We start from the raw sequence: 16,627 nt of genomic DNA, 5'->3' as shown, positions 1-16,627 counted from the left end.
AATTTTATAAACTTCAAAATAGAATATTCTTTTGGAGATGTTCTTAGGTTGAATGTTATACATGGAGAACCGTGCCCGTTAATAAAAAAAACAATGGCCTAGAGCGTCATCATATTCTGTTAGTAAATTAATTTAGATCTGTTCTATAAATGATAATTGGCGGGGTGTTTTGGACTTCATGGTTGGATGAGGTGGACTAGTACATGTAGTTAACATCTTATTATTGTTTTGTATAGATTCATGTATAACACTTGAACTAGATTCTAATCCACATTTTAAAATCATCATAATACTTTTGATAAAATCTAATTTAATAATAAAAAAATTTAGTCTATATGACAATATTATATAATTTTATTTCTTCATATCTATTATTAAATATAAAAATCATAGATTTTAAATAATAAACTCAAATATTAATATATAAAAATCTAATTTATCTTTCAGTTTATACTACAAATTTTAATAAAAAAACTTTTATAAATCTATGTATTAAATCCTAAACAATAATCAATAAATCATAAGCTCAAATATTAATATATTTTTGACTGAATATATATTTTTAAAGATGGTATCGAATCTCTATAATACTATTTGAGAAGTTAGTTTTCTATGTGTCGCGCTCACGTTAACTCTCACGGTGGTTGTTTACATTCATACCCTTAATGAATTAAAAATATTATATTTAAATATTATTATTGATTTTTTTATTTAGTTTCCTTTATAAAATTTTCCAAATAACTATATAATAAAAAGGAAACGTTTATAAAGTTAAAATGAATTTAAAAACGAAATTATATGTATATATAATAAGATTTCATTAAAAAAGAAAGTTCACAAAATAGTAATATTCCATTTTTCTAAAAAAAAAACTTGATAACCTAAAATATACTAATAAAATACTTTCTTTATAATTATATTTTCACAGGTAATCTTGATATTATAAAAAGAAATGATATTTCTTATAAAACACAATTTTAATAAGTACAACAATATATTTTCAAAGTAATAGAAATATTTTTTACATATCTATCTATTGTTTTAGATGATTACATAAAATAATTAAGAACAGTTTAGTTGACTAAAAATAGTTCATAATTACTATTATTGAAATGTTATTTTTTCTTATATTTAGTTGATTGTAATATCTTTCATTTACAGCAAAAAATATAATTTAATAAATATTCATATAATTATTTAGAAATTATAAAAATATTTTAATTATTGTAAATATTGATATGTCTTCATGAGCTTCCAAAAAAATATCAGTTACTTATGTATGTAATTTTCTATAGACCATCAATTTATTTTCTAATATTTTTTTAAAAATAACATTTAATTTGATATATATTATGAAAATACATAATGATAAATAAAATTAATTGACTTGGATTAATTATAATAAAAATAATCATACTTCCATTTTGAATATAAAAGAATATATGTAACTCAATATACTCATAATATGAGTGACTCGACTAATCCAACTTAGATCTAAAATCATAGATTTAACTACAATACAAAAATAAATTTTGTACTAATAATTTATTTTATAAATATAAATTATAGGAAGACTCAAAACACATTAACAAATGAAAATAAAATATTAACCAACTGCTACAATTTAGTTCTTTTGTAAAATTATATATATGCATGAGACTTCAGAATAATATCATTATACTAATTTACATAACTTTGAATCAAACATTTTAGTTTATTTTTTATTTCATTCTAAGCATAATATATCTTAATTTATACATAGTCTTCCTAATATATATTTATATATCTAAGAAAACAACCAACCTAAATGAAAATAAGAAAATTAATTAAAATTTTAATAGATTTAGAATAAAAAAATATTATAGTTGAATTCAGATAAATAGATGTAATCCAATATACCCAAATGATAGGTAAATCAACTAGATCTAATCTAACATATCTAAAATCATATATCTAACTAAAATAATATAATATTATTAATATATATTATGCATAAAAATTATAAATTAATTTAAAATCAAAATTAAATAGCAGAAAATTATTATATATTTACCTTATAAATATTTATTTCCGTGCATGAGCACGGAAAAATCACCTAGTTTATAGTATTTCAAGTAGTTTCTCTTTATGTGGACTAAATTTTAACAAATTTTTAATTGATTAAATATATACACCTATTATGTTATATGTTTAGAAAATGAATTATTAGTAATTAAAATTTTGAAATAATTTCTTTATTTATTTTTCAAAAGATTTTTACATTACAGACATGAATAAAAATAAATCATATTTTTATTCGTCATAGCATCTATATGATAGGAAGGGCTCTGTATACATGTGTTTAACTTGATAATAGCTTAGGCTATCTCCAATGGGACTGCAAAACACTATTTTAGTGTAGATTTTACACCAAAATCATCTTCAATGGGACTGCAAAAATTACACTATTTTAGTGCAACACTATAATTTCACACCAAATTTGGTGTGATACTATTCACCACACTAAAACACTATTCACTCCACTAAAACACTATTCACTTATTTTATTAATAAAATTTACAAATAAATAAATGAGAAAAAAGATAAATACATATAATATTATAAAATAATTTTTAGTGTGAAGTTTGGTATTGTGGTTGGAGAAGAACTTATTTTTAGTGCTAAAATTACACTAAAATAGTGTAGTTTTGACACAAAATAGTGTTATGGATTGGAAATGCTCTTATGGTAGTTAAATAGAGCATACAGAAAGACTCGATTCAGTACAAGTTTCGATTTGATTGAATCTTAAGCACCTGCCTCAAACGTCAAACCGGATTAAAAATATGAAAAGTTTCCGAAAAGAAATCCAACATCTATTCTATTAAAACAGAAGTACAAAATTAGATTAAACATTAGTTTTTCATTATATTTACATTGTCATGCCATTGAGGTATTAAATGAAGCTATATTTAAGTATGATTGTGTTTTCCTAATTTAAATAATAAATTTAAGCATTTAATATTTTTTATAATTTAAATAATAAATTTCCTTAACAAAATCTTAACCAAAATATATTTCCTAATATGTAAAATATAATCAATTTATATAACATAAAATATAATATAATTTTTTTATATTATTAGCATAATACTTCTTATATAAGTCCAATTAGTTATAAATATAAGATTTGTTTATATGATACATTGTGATATAATAGACGATTAAATCACAAAATATAATTATTTAAAACTAATAAATAAAATCGTTATGTTTCAAAATGTTATATTAACAATTATATAATACATTTTAATTTACAAATATATACAGTATACCATTAGTACATAGAAAAAAAATAAAGTGAAATAAAATATTTATACGGTCACGGATCAAGCTATATAAATAAACAAAAACAGCGCAACATTATTTTTCTTTAACAAATTTATTTTAATAGAAACTATAGTCCCAAATATGGTTATATGTTTTATGTATTTATAATTTTATTTTCTTTGTTTTTGAGGGATGCTAAGATTTTTGAATTGGAAAAAATTATGATCCACCTCTATATTATTTTAATTAGGAAATTTAAAATTTATATCAGAATATTTTATTAAAATTTTAATTTTAATTTTTATTATAATTGCAAAGATAAATTTTCAATCTAAATTTATATTTAAATATTAAAAGAAAAATTAAAAACATAAAATAAATACCCGCCCGGTCGGGCGGGTCAAGATCTAGTGCTCTATTATATCTGCTAATTCAGTATGCCTGTATTATAAAACCTTGAGATCCACGAGCATTTAACTTCTTGTTGGATCCACGCTAAACGGTGAGACAAAAGAAAATGTTTTATCTATTCGAAGTTTATGTTAAGCGTTACCATTAAGTGAATTAACTATAGTGGAAAAAATAGTGGTCCATTACAGATGATCTAAAAAAAAGTAGCCAACAGCTATTTTGAACGCTAGTACCAAATAGACGTTATCAAATGATTAAATGATTTGAGATTTTCGAAAAGAGAGAAAATTAAATTATTTATATATTAGAAATGCACGTTTATCGCCTGCACGTTACCGTGAGTCAATCAGTCCATAAAAATTGGATATATTTTGGAAGTTTCAAAGATAAAGTTAGGATTATTAATGATCGCTCTCGTGGACCACGAGTCATTAATAAATTCGTTTCTGTATAAGTTAGAAATGCCAAACCATCTATAAAAAGGTACCTTCGATACTTGCTTTTACATCATCACTCAACTCTTCATCAGCTTTCTTTATCTCTCTCTACTCCAGCATCAGAGGTAATCTCTCACCTGTTTAGTTCTAACCCAAACATCGGCTTACTTTGTTTCCACAAATGATTTTGCATTTGCCCTCAAGTTGATAATGATTTAAATAAAATTAACCAAGTAACAAAATCTTTTGACTACGCAGTACACGATGGCCCTAAAGGTGGAAGCTAAAGGTGGAAAGGGAGGGAAAGAATGGGATGACGGATTCGATTCTGATGGTGTAACAAAGATACATGTACGAGGTGGTCGTGAAGGCATTCAGTTCATCATGTTTGAGTATGTCAAAGCTGGAAAACCAACCGTTGGACCAATCCATGGTGTCTCTGATCGTCGTGGTTTGACACAGACGGTATGAAAACGTGTCTTGAAATTTAATTAGACGAAAATTCTTCCCTTTAATCTTATATGTTCAGAAAATTGGTAGAAGGTTTAGACGTTTTATAATAGATTAGTATGCAGGCACCTACATGCCTTCTAAAAAATAGCTCCCTTTAACCGATTTGCCATCTAACCGAACCTTTAGCCGACAAGTAAACCGATTTTTTTTTAGAACACGGCTTAGTCCTACTATATAATTGGATTTGGCACCACAAACAATCTTCTTTCTTTTCTTTATCTTTCTATTTCTTATTACTTTATCTTTTTATTCTAACTCTATTTATTTTTAAATCACTAAATTATACCCATCATGTTATACTTTTATTTTTAAAAGTTAAAATTTACATTAAGTTTCTATAAAACTTTATCAATCATGTTTTAATTTTACTTTTTAAACCTGTAGAAAAAAAAACAAAACTAATTTTTTCTTATGTATTTTAGTTAAAAACCTTAAGCTTTCTTTTATACACTGTAAAATCTGTAATTTATAAAAACTATTTATAATATCAAATTAATGAGATAATAATAATTTAAAACATCTGTAAATTTTTAATTTATTTAAAACATCTTTAAATGTTATTTGCATATCACATTTTAAATAATAGTAAACTTTGATAATTTATAAAAATATAATATAAACTATTTAATTAATAAAACATAATAAATTTATATATATACATCACATATTTATTTTAAAATATCTACCGCCTATAACTTAGCTATAACAAATTTAATTACAAGAAAAACAAATTTAATCACAAGAAAAATCTTTATAAAAAAAATCTATAGTAACACTTTTACATCTAACAATAATCGAACCAATCATTCCATTATTAATTTGTTTTTTTAGCTCGAGATTAAGCATATGGAGAACGAACATTTGATATCTGTTGAGGGTTACTACAACGAATCTACCGGTGTGATACAATCGCTTCAGTTTGAAACTAACATGAAGACTTCTGACCTCATCGGGTACGACGAGGGTACCAAGTTTTCACTAAGAGTCAACGGCAACAAAATCATTGGGTTTCATGGATTTGCTGAGAAGAATCTCAACTCTCTTGGAGCATATTTCATCAGAATGCCACCAACCAAGTCATCGATGCAAGGTGGTCAAACTACAGGTGTAGGTTATGACGATGGCGGTGACTATGATGGTGTACGAAAAGTTGTTGTTTCAACGGATGGCAGTGCGATTAGGCATATCAAGTTCCACTACGACAAAGCTGGCAATGAGGATATTCGTGAGCGAGGGGTGACGACCGGAACACAACATGAGGTAAAACATTTGTTTCAACTTGACATGTGGATGCTATTGTTAATACTTAGTTAGCTCTGTGAACAAACTATTATCTATTATTGCAGTTTACGATCAATCATCCATCTGAATATATCACATCAGTGGAAGGAAGCTACGCTGTCACACAACCTTACAACTGTATCGTCCTTACGTCATTGACTTTCAAAACATCAAAAGGGAGAACCTCTTCAACGATTGGACCAGTTACTGGTACCAAGTTTGTGCTGGAGAGCAAAGGTACTGCTATTGTTGGATTCCATGGACGGGTGGGTTCTTGTGTTGATAGCATTGGTGCATACTACTCTCAGTTTTTTTCTTCTCAAGAAACAGGTAACTCAATGCTTTAATTGATAATGCAAATTATTTGGCCTATTGCAAATAATGAACCATAAAAGAATGAAAAAAAATTCTTTAAATGATAGCGTTGAAGGTGGAACCTAAAGGTGGAAAGGGAGGAGTTCAATGGAATGATGGATCAGATTACGAGGGTGTAACTAAGATACATGTACGAGGTGGTCTTGAAGGCATTCAGTTCATCAAGTTTGAGTATGTCAAGTGTGGACAAACTGTTCCTGGGCCAGTCCATGGTGTATCTGGTCGTGGGATGACACAAACGGTATGTAATTAGGGCCCTTTTCGTTTTCTTATATTCCGATAATAACATAATGCAAAGGCTCAAATGTTATTATTCTCGAAACTTAGATGGTGCGTCTCTGACATCTAAAATATTTTATTTGGAAATGCAAAAAAAAACCGTAGAAGTTTCATACAAATTTCCATTTCAAAATCCAAAAACTTGAAACATAGATATTACGTTAAATAATATATAAATTGCAGAATTGTGTTTTAAGTCAATATATGAATTCAGTATTTATTACAAAATGTATTTTTTTAATGCAGTTTGACATTAACCATTTGGAAAATGAATATTTGATATCTGTTGAGGGCTACTACGACGAATCAACAGGTGTGATTCAGTCGATTAGATTCATCACTAACAAGAAGACTTCTGATCTCATGGGGTTCAACGAGGGTACTAAGTTTTCACTAGCAGCCAACGGGAAGAAAATCATTGGGTTTCATGGCTTTTCTGACAAGAATCTCAACTCTCTTGGAGCATATTTCATCAGGATTCCATCAACCAAATCAGCAATGGAAGGTGGTCAAACTACAGGCAGAAGTTATGACGATGGCGGTGACTTTGATGGTGTAAGAAAAGTATATGTTACATTCGATGGCACTGCAATTAGGCATATCAAGTTCGACTATGACAAAGCTGGCCAAGTGGAGACGCGTCAGCGAGGGGTTAAGGAAGGAACAGAATATGAGGTTTTCCTAATTCCTTCTAGAAAAATATTCAATGAGTTCAAGATCTCGTTTATAACTAAAAACATTTTATTAATGATTACTTGCAGTTTGCGGTTGATCATCCACGTGAATATATCACATCTGTGGAGGGAAACTACGCTGTTACTCAACCCTATGGATGTATTGTCCTTAGGTCTTTAACTTTCAAAACATCAAAAGGGAGAACCTCTCCCACCATCGGAACGGTGACTGGTACCAAGTTCGTGCATGAGAGCAAAGGAAGTGTTATTGTTGGGTTCCATGGACGAGTAGGCTCTTGTGTTGACAGTATTGGGGTGTATTACTCTCCTTTCTCTCCTCCTTCTCCTCCTTCGGAGAAACTCCAAGGACACGGTGGTGATGGAGGAGATTCTTGGGACGATGGCGTTTTCAAAAATGTGAAGAAGATATACGTAGGACAAGGAGATGTTGGTATTACCTGTCTCAAGTTCGAGTACGAGAATGAAACTAGTGAGGTGGTTGTGGGAAAAGTACATGGAAAGAAAACGTTGCTTGGTTACGAGCAGGTGATTCACTCTCTTATATAGGCATTTGCATTCTTATTTTATTTAACACTAAAAAAATAGACTAACAATGTTCTTGTACTAAACAGTTTGAGCTGGATTATCTGAGTGAGTACATTACATCTATAGAAGGTTGCTACGATAAGGTACTTGGAGGGGAAAGTGGAGTTATAACAATGCTTAGGTTCAAGACCAACAAACGCATCTCTCCACCATTCGGACTCGAATCAGCTTCCAGCTTCACCATCCAGAAGGAAGGTTACAAGATCGTCGGGTTCCACGGAAAATTCAGTGCCCTGATTAGTCAGATTGGGGTCCATGTCGTTCCCATCACCGAGTGACCAACCATTTGAAGCTATCCAACGAATCGTTGTCTCATACCTGTCTTAGACCGTTACTTATGTTGCAATATGTATTACTCTGCTATGTGTCATGTTTTTTTTTTTTGAGAAATCTATGTATCATGTTGTTGTTTGGCTTGTTTTCCAATTATCCAATCGCATGTAATAAGACAACGTCTCTTCTCTGTTTCTAATGTCTACATTTCTTCAAAGCTGACTTTAGTTCATGTTTAGCAGACCCATCTCTACAGTTCAAATTTAGTAGATAGCTTTAACTGCGAAAACGGTTAAGATAATAAAAAAAAACCCGCAAGGGAAGTATATGCTATCTCTATGAAAATGGTTATTACCAGTTTTTCCTTTTCACCAGCTTTGTAAAGCAAGTTCGTCCGTAATCATCAACCTGACATCAACAAATCAATATTAATTAGGTCATGTTGACAGTCATTGTTGCAGGTAAGATTTGATATTTAATGATGGTGTTTGTTTGAACAAAAAAAAATGATGGTGTTTGATGGTATTTTTACATTTTTGGAATGGTTTTGAGAAATGCTTGCTTAAAAATAATTGATTATCACAAGTAACAGAAACTAAAGTTACTGGTTAAGAGTACTGTTCAAAAAATTATTACAAATATGTTATAATTTTTTTTTTAAAGTATAATTTTTGTATTCAATAGTTCAATAAATATCTGAAAGAGTACGCTAGTCAAAAACTTAAAAGTACCAATTTTACTGAACATATGGACCTCTTATAATTCATCCAAATGATGTAAGTTCAGAATTTTGAGATAAGGAGCTTCGAGTTTGTGAATCTTTATCAAACAAATGGACCCTGCACTTTCTTAATGGGCCTACTGATCTCAACGGCCACACCGACACTTTTACTAATTTTGTGGAAGCTTAGCTAATCACAAATTTTGTTCCCATGTATTATGGACCTCTACATCGTTATCCATTAATGGTCAACGATAAAAGATATGGATTCACGTAAGATTAGTCAAAATGAGTCATTACAACTCTTAGAAGAATAAAACAATTCTGGAAATGAGCACCTTTGTTGCCTTTTATCAACTTCGTCATTATCAACTTTTCGACTAATACTACAGTATTACAAATCAAATTCCTGACTTCACCACTAAAGAACACAAACCAGCATTTTGCCTACTATTGTTTTTTTCTTATATCATCCAAGAACCCGTGAGGAAGATTGTTGAACCCAGTGAAGAGAAAACGACAAAGAAAAGAGGAGGCATATTTTATCTTCGTATGGGTCTTTCTTGTAAAGATTAGATGTTTTTGAAAGGAATCTTTTTCATTTTGTTTGTTTTAGTGTCTATAAAGGTCCAAACGTTTCCTTGTCTATTTACCCTGGAGATAACCTGAGAGAGAAAAAGAGAGAGATTTAGAAGATGTTGGAAGGAAAAGCAATGGTGGAAGATTCAGATATGCCAGTTAAGATGCAGGTTCAAGCCATGGCTATTGCCTCTCAAGCTCTTGATCTCTTTGATGTCAATGACTGTAAATCAATAGCTGGCCACATCAAGAAGGTACCCTTTGCACTTTTATGTCATCAAACACTTACATAAATACATCCTTTTTTCTTCTTAATTACTCGTAAATACATTGTCAACATAAATCAATTTATAGTAGTCTCATGGTTAAATTTTTCACTCAAATGACTCCAATCCTAGATTGACAATTTCTAGTGCTCTCATGGTTAAGATCTTAGCAATGAATATTTTTGTTGCACTAGCATCATCAGCATCGTCTAAAATAATCTGACGAATTTATTTTTCTAATGAATCCAGGAGTTTGATGAGAGCTATGGGAGTGGATGGCAATGTGTAGTGGGATCAAATTTTGGGTGTTTCTTCACACATTCGAAAGGGACATTCATCTATTTTCAATTGGAGACACTTAAGTTCCTAATCTTCAAAGACTCTTCTACTCCTTAAAATTCAAACCCTAAGCCAATGTTCTATTTTTTATCCTTCTATGAAAATCTTTGAAAAAAGCTTGAATAGCCTATCAAAATCTTTTAGTTGGCTCTTTATAGTTTTGTTTTAATCTAGGTCTGTAAGGAGAGCTAAAATGGGGAAATTGATTTCAATGAAGATGTGGGGATTTTTATTTATAGGTGATTTATGTGTTGGCCCTTGTGTCATCAATAAGACTGCAATGTACAGGATCTTTATAACGTTTTTTCTTTACTAAATTGAGAACAGAATCACCACGAACAATAGAGTCATTAATAAGCAAATCATAGTTAGCATAATTTGTTGACAACGACCCGTCAACAACGCTTCATCATATATATAAAGTTATAAAGTATAAACTATACGAAGCCTACTAAATATAGAAGGCTGCCAAGATTATACTATCATGCATTTCGTTAATGGTTTGAGCTATATAGTTATTTTCCGCAGCAGCCAACAAGAGACTGTAAATAATAACTACAAATATGGGTTGGTAACATGTCCTCTTTGATGATATAAGATTTTTTTTTAAAGTATATTTGAGAAATTGAGTTTTCTAATATCGTGCACCCCACATTCCACCAAGTACACTCACTTATAAATAGTAAAACATTCCGAGAATAAGTAATTTATTTTCATAAAGAATCTGACCGTGTTCACTTGTTTACGACTATGGAAAACGGATAATTATAGTTACAAAGATAAATCAGTTTTAAGAAAAGAAATCAAAACCATTAACAGAAGTCAAAGAATGGTGTTCTGTATTTGCTAAGTTTGAAAATCAGACACCGTTTTTGGTTCATTAAGTTTGTTGTTTTTCTTCAAAATCTCCTAAAACTCCTCTTTATTACAGGATTAAGAAACATATAGATTAAAAAGAAATTCAAGACACAGAAATCTTCTAATTTTTATTATTATTTTGATTAGAATTGTAAAAGCAATGGAGCAAGAACAAGAGAGTTACAAATCAAGATTGTTTCATTTCAAGAACATGAGCGAACATTCAGCTTCAAGACATGTTAAAAGCTGGAGTTCAGATTGCGCCTTGAAAATGGATGGTTCTGACAGTTTTGATGATGATGATAATGACCTGATGTTCAGAAGTCAACCCGGAAATTTTGGCAGCGTTGAACGGCCGCCTTTGCCTTCAAGCGGTGACGCAACGCCCAACCGCAGTGACAAGATTGGTACTCCGAGGATGGTTTCATCTGAATCCATGGAAGCACAATTACAAGCAGGTACAAAAATCTAATAAATTGATTCATATATCCTAGGTTCCCTGGCTTTCAAGTTAGGGTGAAACTGTTCTTGGGTTGCAAGTTAGGGCAGATAAATCAAAACTTCTGCTTATGTTAATTTACAGCCATGGAGCAAATGAAAGAAAGGTTTTCGAAACTGCTTCTTGGAGAGGATATGTCTGGAGGAGGAAAAGGCGTCTCTTCGGCTTTGGCTTTATCTAATGCTATTACCAATCTAGCAGCATCTGCCTTTGGAGAACAGAGGCGTTTGGAGCCAATGCCGGCTGATAGAAAAGCGCGGTGGAGAAGAGAACTTGGATGGCTTATATCTGTGGCTGATCACATAGTTGAATTTGCTCCAACCCAACAAACAAACAAAGATGGATCTTCAATGGAAGTCATGACAACGAGACAGAGAACAGATCTTCTCTGCAACATTCCAGCACTTAAGAAACTTGATGCAATGCTCCTTGTAAGAACTAAGAACTCAAATTACTATGTTAATGTCTCTTTTTTATAATCATTTTGACATATTATTGTTTGTTTGCAGGATTGTCTTGACAAATTCAAGGACCAAAATGAGTTTTATTATGTCAAAAAAGATTCTCCTGATTCTTCTGAGACAAGAAACGATGAGAAATGGTGGTTACCAGCGGTTAAAGTCCCACCTAATGGCCTCTCCGAGATGTCAAGAAGGTTTCTACAGAGCCAAAAGGAATGCGTTAATCAAGTCCTTAAAGCTGCAATGGCAATAAACGCTCAAGTCCTGTCTGAAATGGAGATTCCTGAAAGCTACTTGGAATCACTTCCTAAGGTTATTTAGTCAACGCAGAAACATTCATCAAGAATCTGATTTAATGATATGTTCCTTACTGATTCTTTTTTCTTTCTTTTATTGAGAACAGAATGGGAGAGCTAGCTTGGGGGATGTGATATACAAAATGATAACAGTAGAGATGTTTGATGCAGATCAGTTCCTAATTGAAATGGATTTATCATCTGAGCACAAGATTCTTGATCTAAAGAACAAAATCGAAGCATCTATTGTGATATGGAAGAGGAAGATGGTGCAGAAAGACACAAAATCTCCTTGGGGCTCAGGAGTGAGTACTGAGAAAAGAGAACAGTTTGAAGAAAGAGCTGAAACAATCTTGCTTCTTTTGAAACAAGGGTTTCCTGGAATCTCTCAGTCCTCCCTCGACATCAGCAAGATTCAATGCAACAGAGTAAAAAGACCACAATTCAAGAAATTAAGCTGATTATATGGCTGTGAGCAATATATACACCTCTGATTATTGAATTTTTGGTTGTGTGCAGGATGTAGGACTTGCAATACTGGAGGGTTACTCGAGAGTGCTTGAGAGTTTGGCTCACACGGTGATGTCGAAAATAGAAGACGTGCTTTACGCTGATCAGCTTACTCAAGAACCTACAAATGCACCTTCTAAGAATAGATATCTTGTGAAAGAGACAATGAAGGAGGAAAGACTTAGTTTTTCAGAGGACCCGGCTACAGGGACATTACTTTCTGATGTAATGCAATGGGGTAACAAGAACAATGAAGTGAAGAAAGAAAGCTATTATGGAGATCGAGAGAAACCGTTGTTGTCCAAAGTCACAGGTCTTATGTCAACCAACAAGAAGAGTTCTTATCTCGAAACTATTGGAGTTATGAGGAGTCCAACGGCTAGATACTCCTGAAAGAATCGGTTTCTTTTTTTCTTGTAAAATTAGGTTTGCTTGTTGCATTTTCTATAATTCAAATGGAAAAGCACCATTGTGTTGTAGCAGACTTTTATATGCAATTTAATTGATTCATCATATTTGATTCTTAGTTCACCTAGCTCACAAAGCAACTAACACAGCACAATATACATAAATCATTAAAAAGGGTTCGCAGAATTGAGATAGCTAATATAAACAAACACTTACGACTTCTGTCTTCTTGTTGTTGTTGCCAAAGTAAGTGAGTGGATTCCTGTAATTTGTATAGCTGGAGAATCTACTTCACTCATGGATGGATCTTATTAGAAATTAGGAACACCAATGTCTAAAAAATTCAAGAGCATCTTCTATAGATTTTTTTTTTTTTAATTTGCTAGTGCATTATAGCTTAGGAGACTTCTTGAACTCGTAACCGTGAAAGAAACTTAATTTTTCAGTGAATTTGACCGCAAATTAAAAGAGTTGTAGAGAAATTTTCCGTAACTAAACTTTTAGAGAAGTCTTTCACTAGTAGATTTCTCTGCAAGTCTTTTAGGAGGGCTTATTGAACAATGGATTTCAAGGAATTTTATTTTTTTCTCAAATCTTCCCTTATTGGACTTAGAGAATTTATAAAAGTTCTTATAAATCCAACGTTATTATAAATCCCATAAAATCTCCTCTTATTGGAAAATATGGATTTCACCAACAATATATATCAAGAATTATTTTGAATTATTGAAAAAATAATTTGCCGTGCAAATTCACTAGGACGAAATACCATCTCATCACATGGTATTTCAAAGAAACAAAACAAACGTAATAACAATTGTTCATTCTCTTCCAGCCAAATTCCAATTCTGAAATCCGAATCTAAAAAAAAAAAATATTTCCAGCCAAAAAAATATATGATGGTAGTTCATCATCTAAATCGTCATCCTCTTCGATGAATTCTGTGATTTCGATGAATCGACAGGTTCTTCTGATGATTTATGTTATTGTGGACTACTTGAATTTTGAATTTATAGGAGGTTGCATGCTTTGATCCGGTGAAAGATTTTTGATCGGCAAGGTCGGAGCATCCGTTGGAATCAGAGAACGGTGAAGATACAGACGCGGCGGTAATGGTAGTTGAAGAGCTGGTGGCTTCACTCAATTCACAGATGCTATACAGGGAGCTGACACTATCCCGTTGAACATGCTTACGTGATGCTTTCCCTGAATTCTCCATCCTTCCCATCCTTCAATCTTTTCTCAAGACTTTCCGCTATTCTTCTCTTACACTCAAAGCATCTCTGATCTTCAACGTTTGATATCTTCATTTTGTTGTTTGTCCTTCCCAAATCATCATTGCAGGGTTATCTTGTCTTCACAAAACCCAAGACATTACTTTTCTTGTAGCAATTTTTAAATGATCCAGCCATTCCAACACTTCGTGTGATGATCACATGAAGCTCGAAGCTTGATTATGTCCCAACAACAATCTCAACCCTTGAAGATTTTTGGTCAACAATTTCATAATTATTCTCCTCTGTTTAGGTCGTGCGTTAAGCAACTCACTTGGGTAAATGAACTGATTGAATGTGTTCTTTTGCAGGGTTGGTTTGATCTAGCTAGTGACATTCTATGAGAACTTTGTTAATGTAGTGAGGACAGAGAAATAATAGCAGAAAGTAAAACACACAAGTTTATCTTTTCGAATTTACTAGAACAAGAGAGTCTTACACCAATCTTTTCTATTACAAGAATCCTTTAGGATTAGCCTCAATCCTAAGCTAAAACTCACCCTAGAGTCTAGACTTCAATCTTCCACTTCACGGAAGTACTTCACCAACTACGTCAGCAACTAACGCACAGCAATGACACCAAAGGCTTGATCACACAAGCACACACCAAACGATCTCTCAACTCTTCTTTCTTTTTAGCAGAGACACCTTTCTCCATAGAGGCACGTCCTCCTTATGCATATAACCAGAACTTGCTCCACAAGTTCTTCCAAAAGCAACTTAAGCAACTTTCCATTTTCTCTTTAGGAAATTAACTCTCTTGCCTTTTCCTCTCCAAGTAATACCATTTATCTTTAATGTAAACTTTCTGATAAATATATTACTTCTTCTTCAAGCTTAACAAGCCCACGTACATCACAAAACACGAACTCCAACTCAGCCCATCTTCATGACACACACATGTACTACCTCCTGTAGTACTTCACGAACTGATACAGAATATACATCTTCAATCTCCCCCTTTTTGACTATGCATGTGAACTCATCACCACTGGACATAAGACCACGTCTTCAATCTCCCCCTATGAGTCACATCATTGTCAAAAACTAATATGAAGATCTATATCCTCCAAAGTAAGGAGGAAATCCCATTCCACCATCTCCATACTGATCATATCTCCTAGACCATGTATTCCTGAGCCCAAATCCTCCATGATTAGCTCCTTGAATAGACTTGAAACACTCACGTCGAATATGCCCTTGAACTCCACAAGAATAACATATTGGACCATGACACTTCATACCATAAGTACCATAAGCTTGCTTCATCTGATTCTTCTCCCTCGGCAACTTAAAACACCTTGGCCTAATGTGCCCAACCACACCACAGTGATGACAAACAGGCCGCCACTTTCGTTGAGCTGCACTCTTCAATTCAGAAACTCTCTCTGGAGCAGTCGCCGTAGCAGTTGCTGTAGCAGTACGCGTAGCACTCGCATTCCTCACATCAGTTACTGCCTTCACTGCAGTCTTTCCCTTTGTTGCATTCCCAGCAGACACCTTAACCTCTGGCTTCATAGCAGACGTAGATAAAACCTCAGTTTTCCCTGCTGACACAAAAACACCTTCAGCTGTAGAACATTCTCCTTGATATCCAAGGCCACATCGATCACTCTTTCCAATACTAAGGAGATGATCTAGCTGCTTCGTTCCACCATTCAGCATCTTCAAACCCTTCTGAGTTTCTGCAAGTTGAGCACCAGCCAGTCGTGCTTCTTCTTCTTTCTCTGAGGCATACTTAAGTGCTTCAGCAACTTGAGCTTCTAGCTTGACCTTCTCCTTAGCAAACTCTGAATTCGCCTCAACTTGCTTGAGCCAATTCTCATACAGCATCTCATAATTCCTACCAAGATCAAAGTCTCCATCATCGTCATCACCTACAGTATCATCATCACTTCTACATGAACCTCCTGACACAGACGCTGTTGCAGATCCCGTAGCAGATCCCGTCGCAGATTTTGTCTCAGACCTAGAATCCAAAGTTGTGAACGCCACCATGTTCTTCAACTTCTCACATCATCTGAATCAGTACCAGATTCATACTTGACGTCATCCTTCTTCTTTAGCTTCAGTAAATTCCCACAATCCTTGCGAACATGGCCAAATCCATTACACTCATAGCATTGTACCTTTGATGATGATCTGCCTGAATCACTTCTTCTTGCATTCCTTATCCTCTCTTCTCTTTGCTTCAGATAGCCAGCAAAGTTTCTTGACAGCAACACCATAGGATCTTCAGAAGATGAACTCTTCAAAGC

The 16,627-nt window shown here is 32.7% G+C and overlaps 4 protein-coding genes across 4 annotated transcripts; 3 read left to right on the top strand and 1 right to left on the bottom strand.

Moving 5' to 3' along the window:
• Window positions 1-4,200: 4,200 nt before the first annotated feature.
• On the top strand, window positions 4,201-8,350 carry LOC108862072 (jacalin-related lectin 11). The gene is made up of 8 exons (XM_056986046.1): window positions 4,201-4,282; window positions 4,416-4,622; window positions 5,502-5,930; window positions 6,017-6,281; window positions 6,374-6,567; window positions 6,852-7,280; window positions 7,367-7,825; window positions 7,912-8,350. The coding sequence occupies exons 2-8, from the start codon at window positions 4,422-4,424 to the stop codon at window positions 8,161-8,163; spliced, it is 2,229 nt and encodes a 742-aa protein (XP_056842026.1). The 5' UTR covers window positions 4,201-4,282; window positions 4,416-4,421; the 3' UTR covers window positions 8,164-8,350.
• Window positions 8,351-9,237: 887 nt separating this feature from the next.
• On the top strand, window positions 9,238-10,355 carry LOC108831889 (uncharacterized). The gene is made up of 3 exons (XM_018605394.2): window positions 9,238-9,429; window positions 9,540-9,712; window positions 9,974-10,355. The coding sequence occupies exons 2-3, from the start codon at window positions 9,575-9,577 to the stop codon at window positions 10,118-10,120; spliced, it is 285 nt and encodes a 94-aa protein (XP_018460896.2). The 5' UTR covers window positions 9,238-9,429; window positions 9,540-9,574; the 3' UTR covers window positions 10,121-10,355.
• Window positions 10,356-10,490: 135 nt separating this feature from the next.
• On the top strand, window positions 10,491-13,199 carry LOC108862073 (rop guanine nucleotide exchange factor 11-like). Its single transcript, XM_018636100.2, has 5 exons — window positions 10,491-11,379; window positions 11,505-11,851; window positions 11,930-12,193; window positions 12,285-12,605; window positions 12,697-13,199. Exons 1-5 carry the CDS (start codon window positions 11,082-11,084, stop codon window positions 13,078-13,080), a joined length of 1,614 nt encoding a protein of 537 aa, XP_018491602.1. The 5' UTR covers window positions 10,491-11,081; the 3' UTR covers window positions 13,081-13,199.
• Window positions 13,200-15,416: 2,217 nt separating this feature from the next.
• On the bottom strand, window positions 15,417-16,367 carry LOC130494967 (uncharacterized). The gene has a single exon (XM_056985843.1). The coding sequence runs from the start codon at window positions 16,365-16,367 to the stop codon at window positions 15,417-15,419; it is 951 nt and encodes a 316-aa protein (XP_056841823.1).
• Window positions 16,368-16,627: the final 260 nt, after the last annotated feature.

The sequence above is a fragment of the Raphanus sativus genome, chromosome 5 (assembly GCF_000801105.2).
Source record: "Raphanus sativus cultivar WK10039 chromosome 5, ASM80110v3, whole genome shotgun sequence".
NCBI classification, from domain to species: Eukaryota; Viridiplantae; Streptophyta; class Magnoliopsida; order Brassicales; family Brassicaceae; genus Raphanus; species Raphanus sativus.
This window is presented reverse-complemented; position numbering and strand designations above follow the sequence as displayed.

What these genes read in the sequence shown, in the direction of transcription:
- LOC130494967 (XM_056985843.1), bottom strand. Translation starts at nt 16,367, where the DNA reads ATGGTGGCGTTCACAACTTTGGATTCTAGGTCTGAGACAAAATCTGCG.
- LOC108862072 (XM_056986046.1), top strand. Translation starts at nt 4,422, where the DNA reads ATGGCCCTAAAGGTGGAAGCTAAAGGTGGAAAGGGAGGGAAAGAATGG. An exon ending in GTCGTGGTTTGACACAGACG is followed by an intron (nt 4,623 to 5,501) that starts GTATGAAAACGT and finishes TTGTTTTTTTAG; the next exon opens with CTCGAGATTAAGCATATGGA. An exon ending in CGACCGGAACACAACATGAG is followed by an intron (nt 5,931 to 6,016) that starts GTAAAACATTTG and finishes CTATTATTGCAG; the next exon opens with TTTACGATCAATCATCCATC.
- LOC108831889 (XM_018605394.2), top strand. Translation starts at nt 9,575, where the DNA reads ATGTTGGAAGGAAAAGCAATGGTGGAAGATTCAGATATGCCAGTTAAG. An exon ending in TAGCTGGCCACATCAAGAAG is followed by an intron (nt 9,713 to 9,973) that starts GTACCCTTTGCA and finishes TAATGAATCCAG; the next exon opens with GAGTTTGATGAGAGCTATGG.
- LOC108862073 (XM_018636100.2), top strand. Translation starts at nt 11,082, where the DNA reads ATGGAGCAAGAACAAGAGAGTTACAAATCAAGATTGTTTCATTTCAAG. An exon ending in GGAAGCACAATTACAAGCAG is followed by an intron (nt 11,380 to 11,504) that starts GTACAAAAATCT and finishes GTTAATTTACAG; the next exon opens with CCATGGAGCAAATGAAAGAA. An exon ending in ACTTGGAATCACTTCCTAAG is followed by an intron (nt 12,194 to 12,284) that starts GTTATTTAGTCA and finishes TATTGAGAACAG; the next exon opens with AATGGGAGAGCTAGCTTGGG.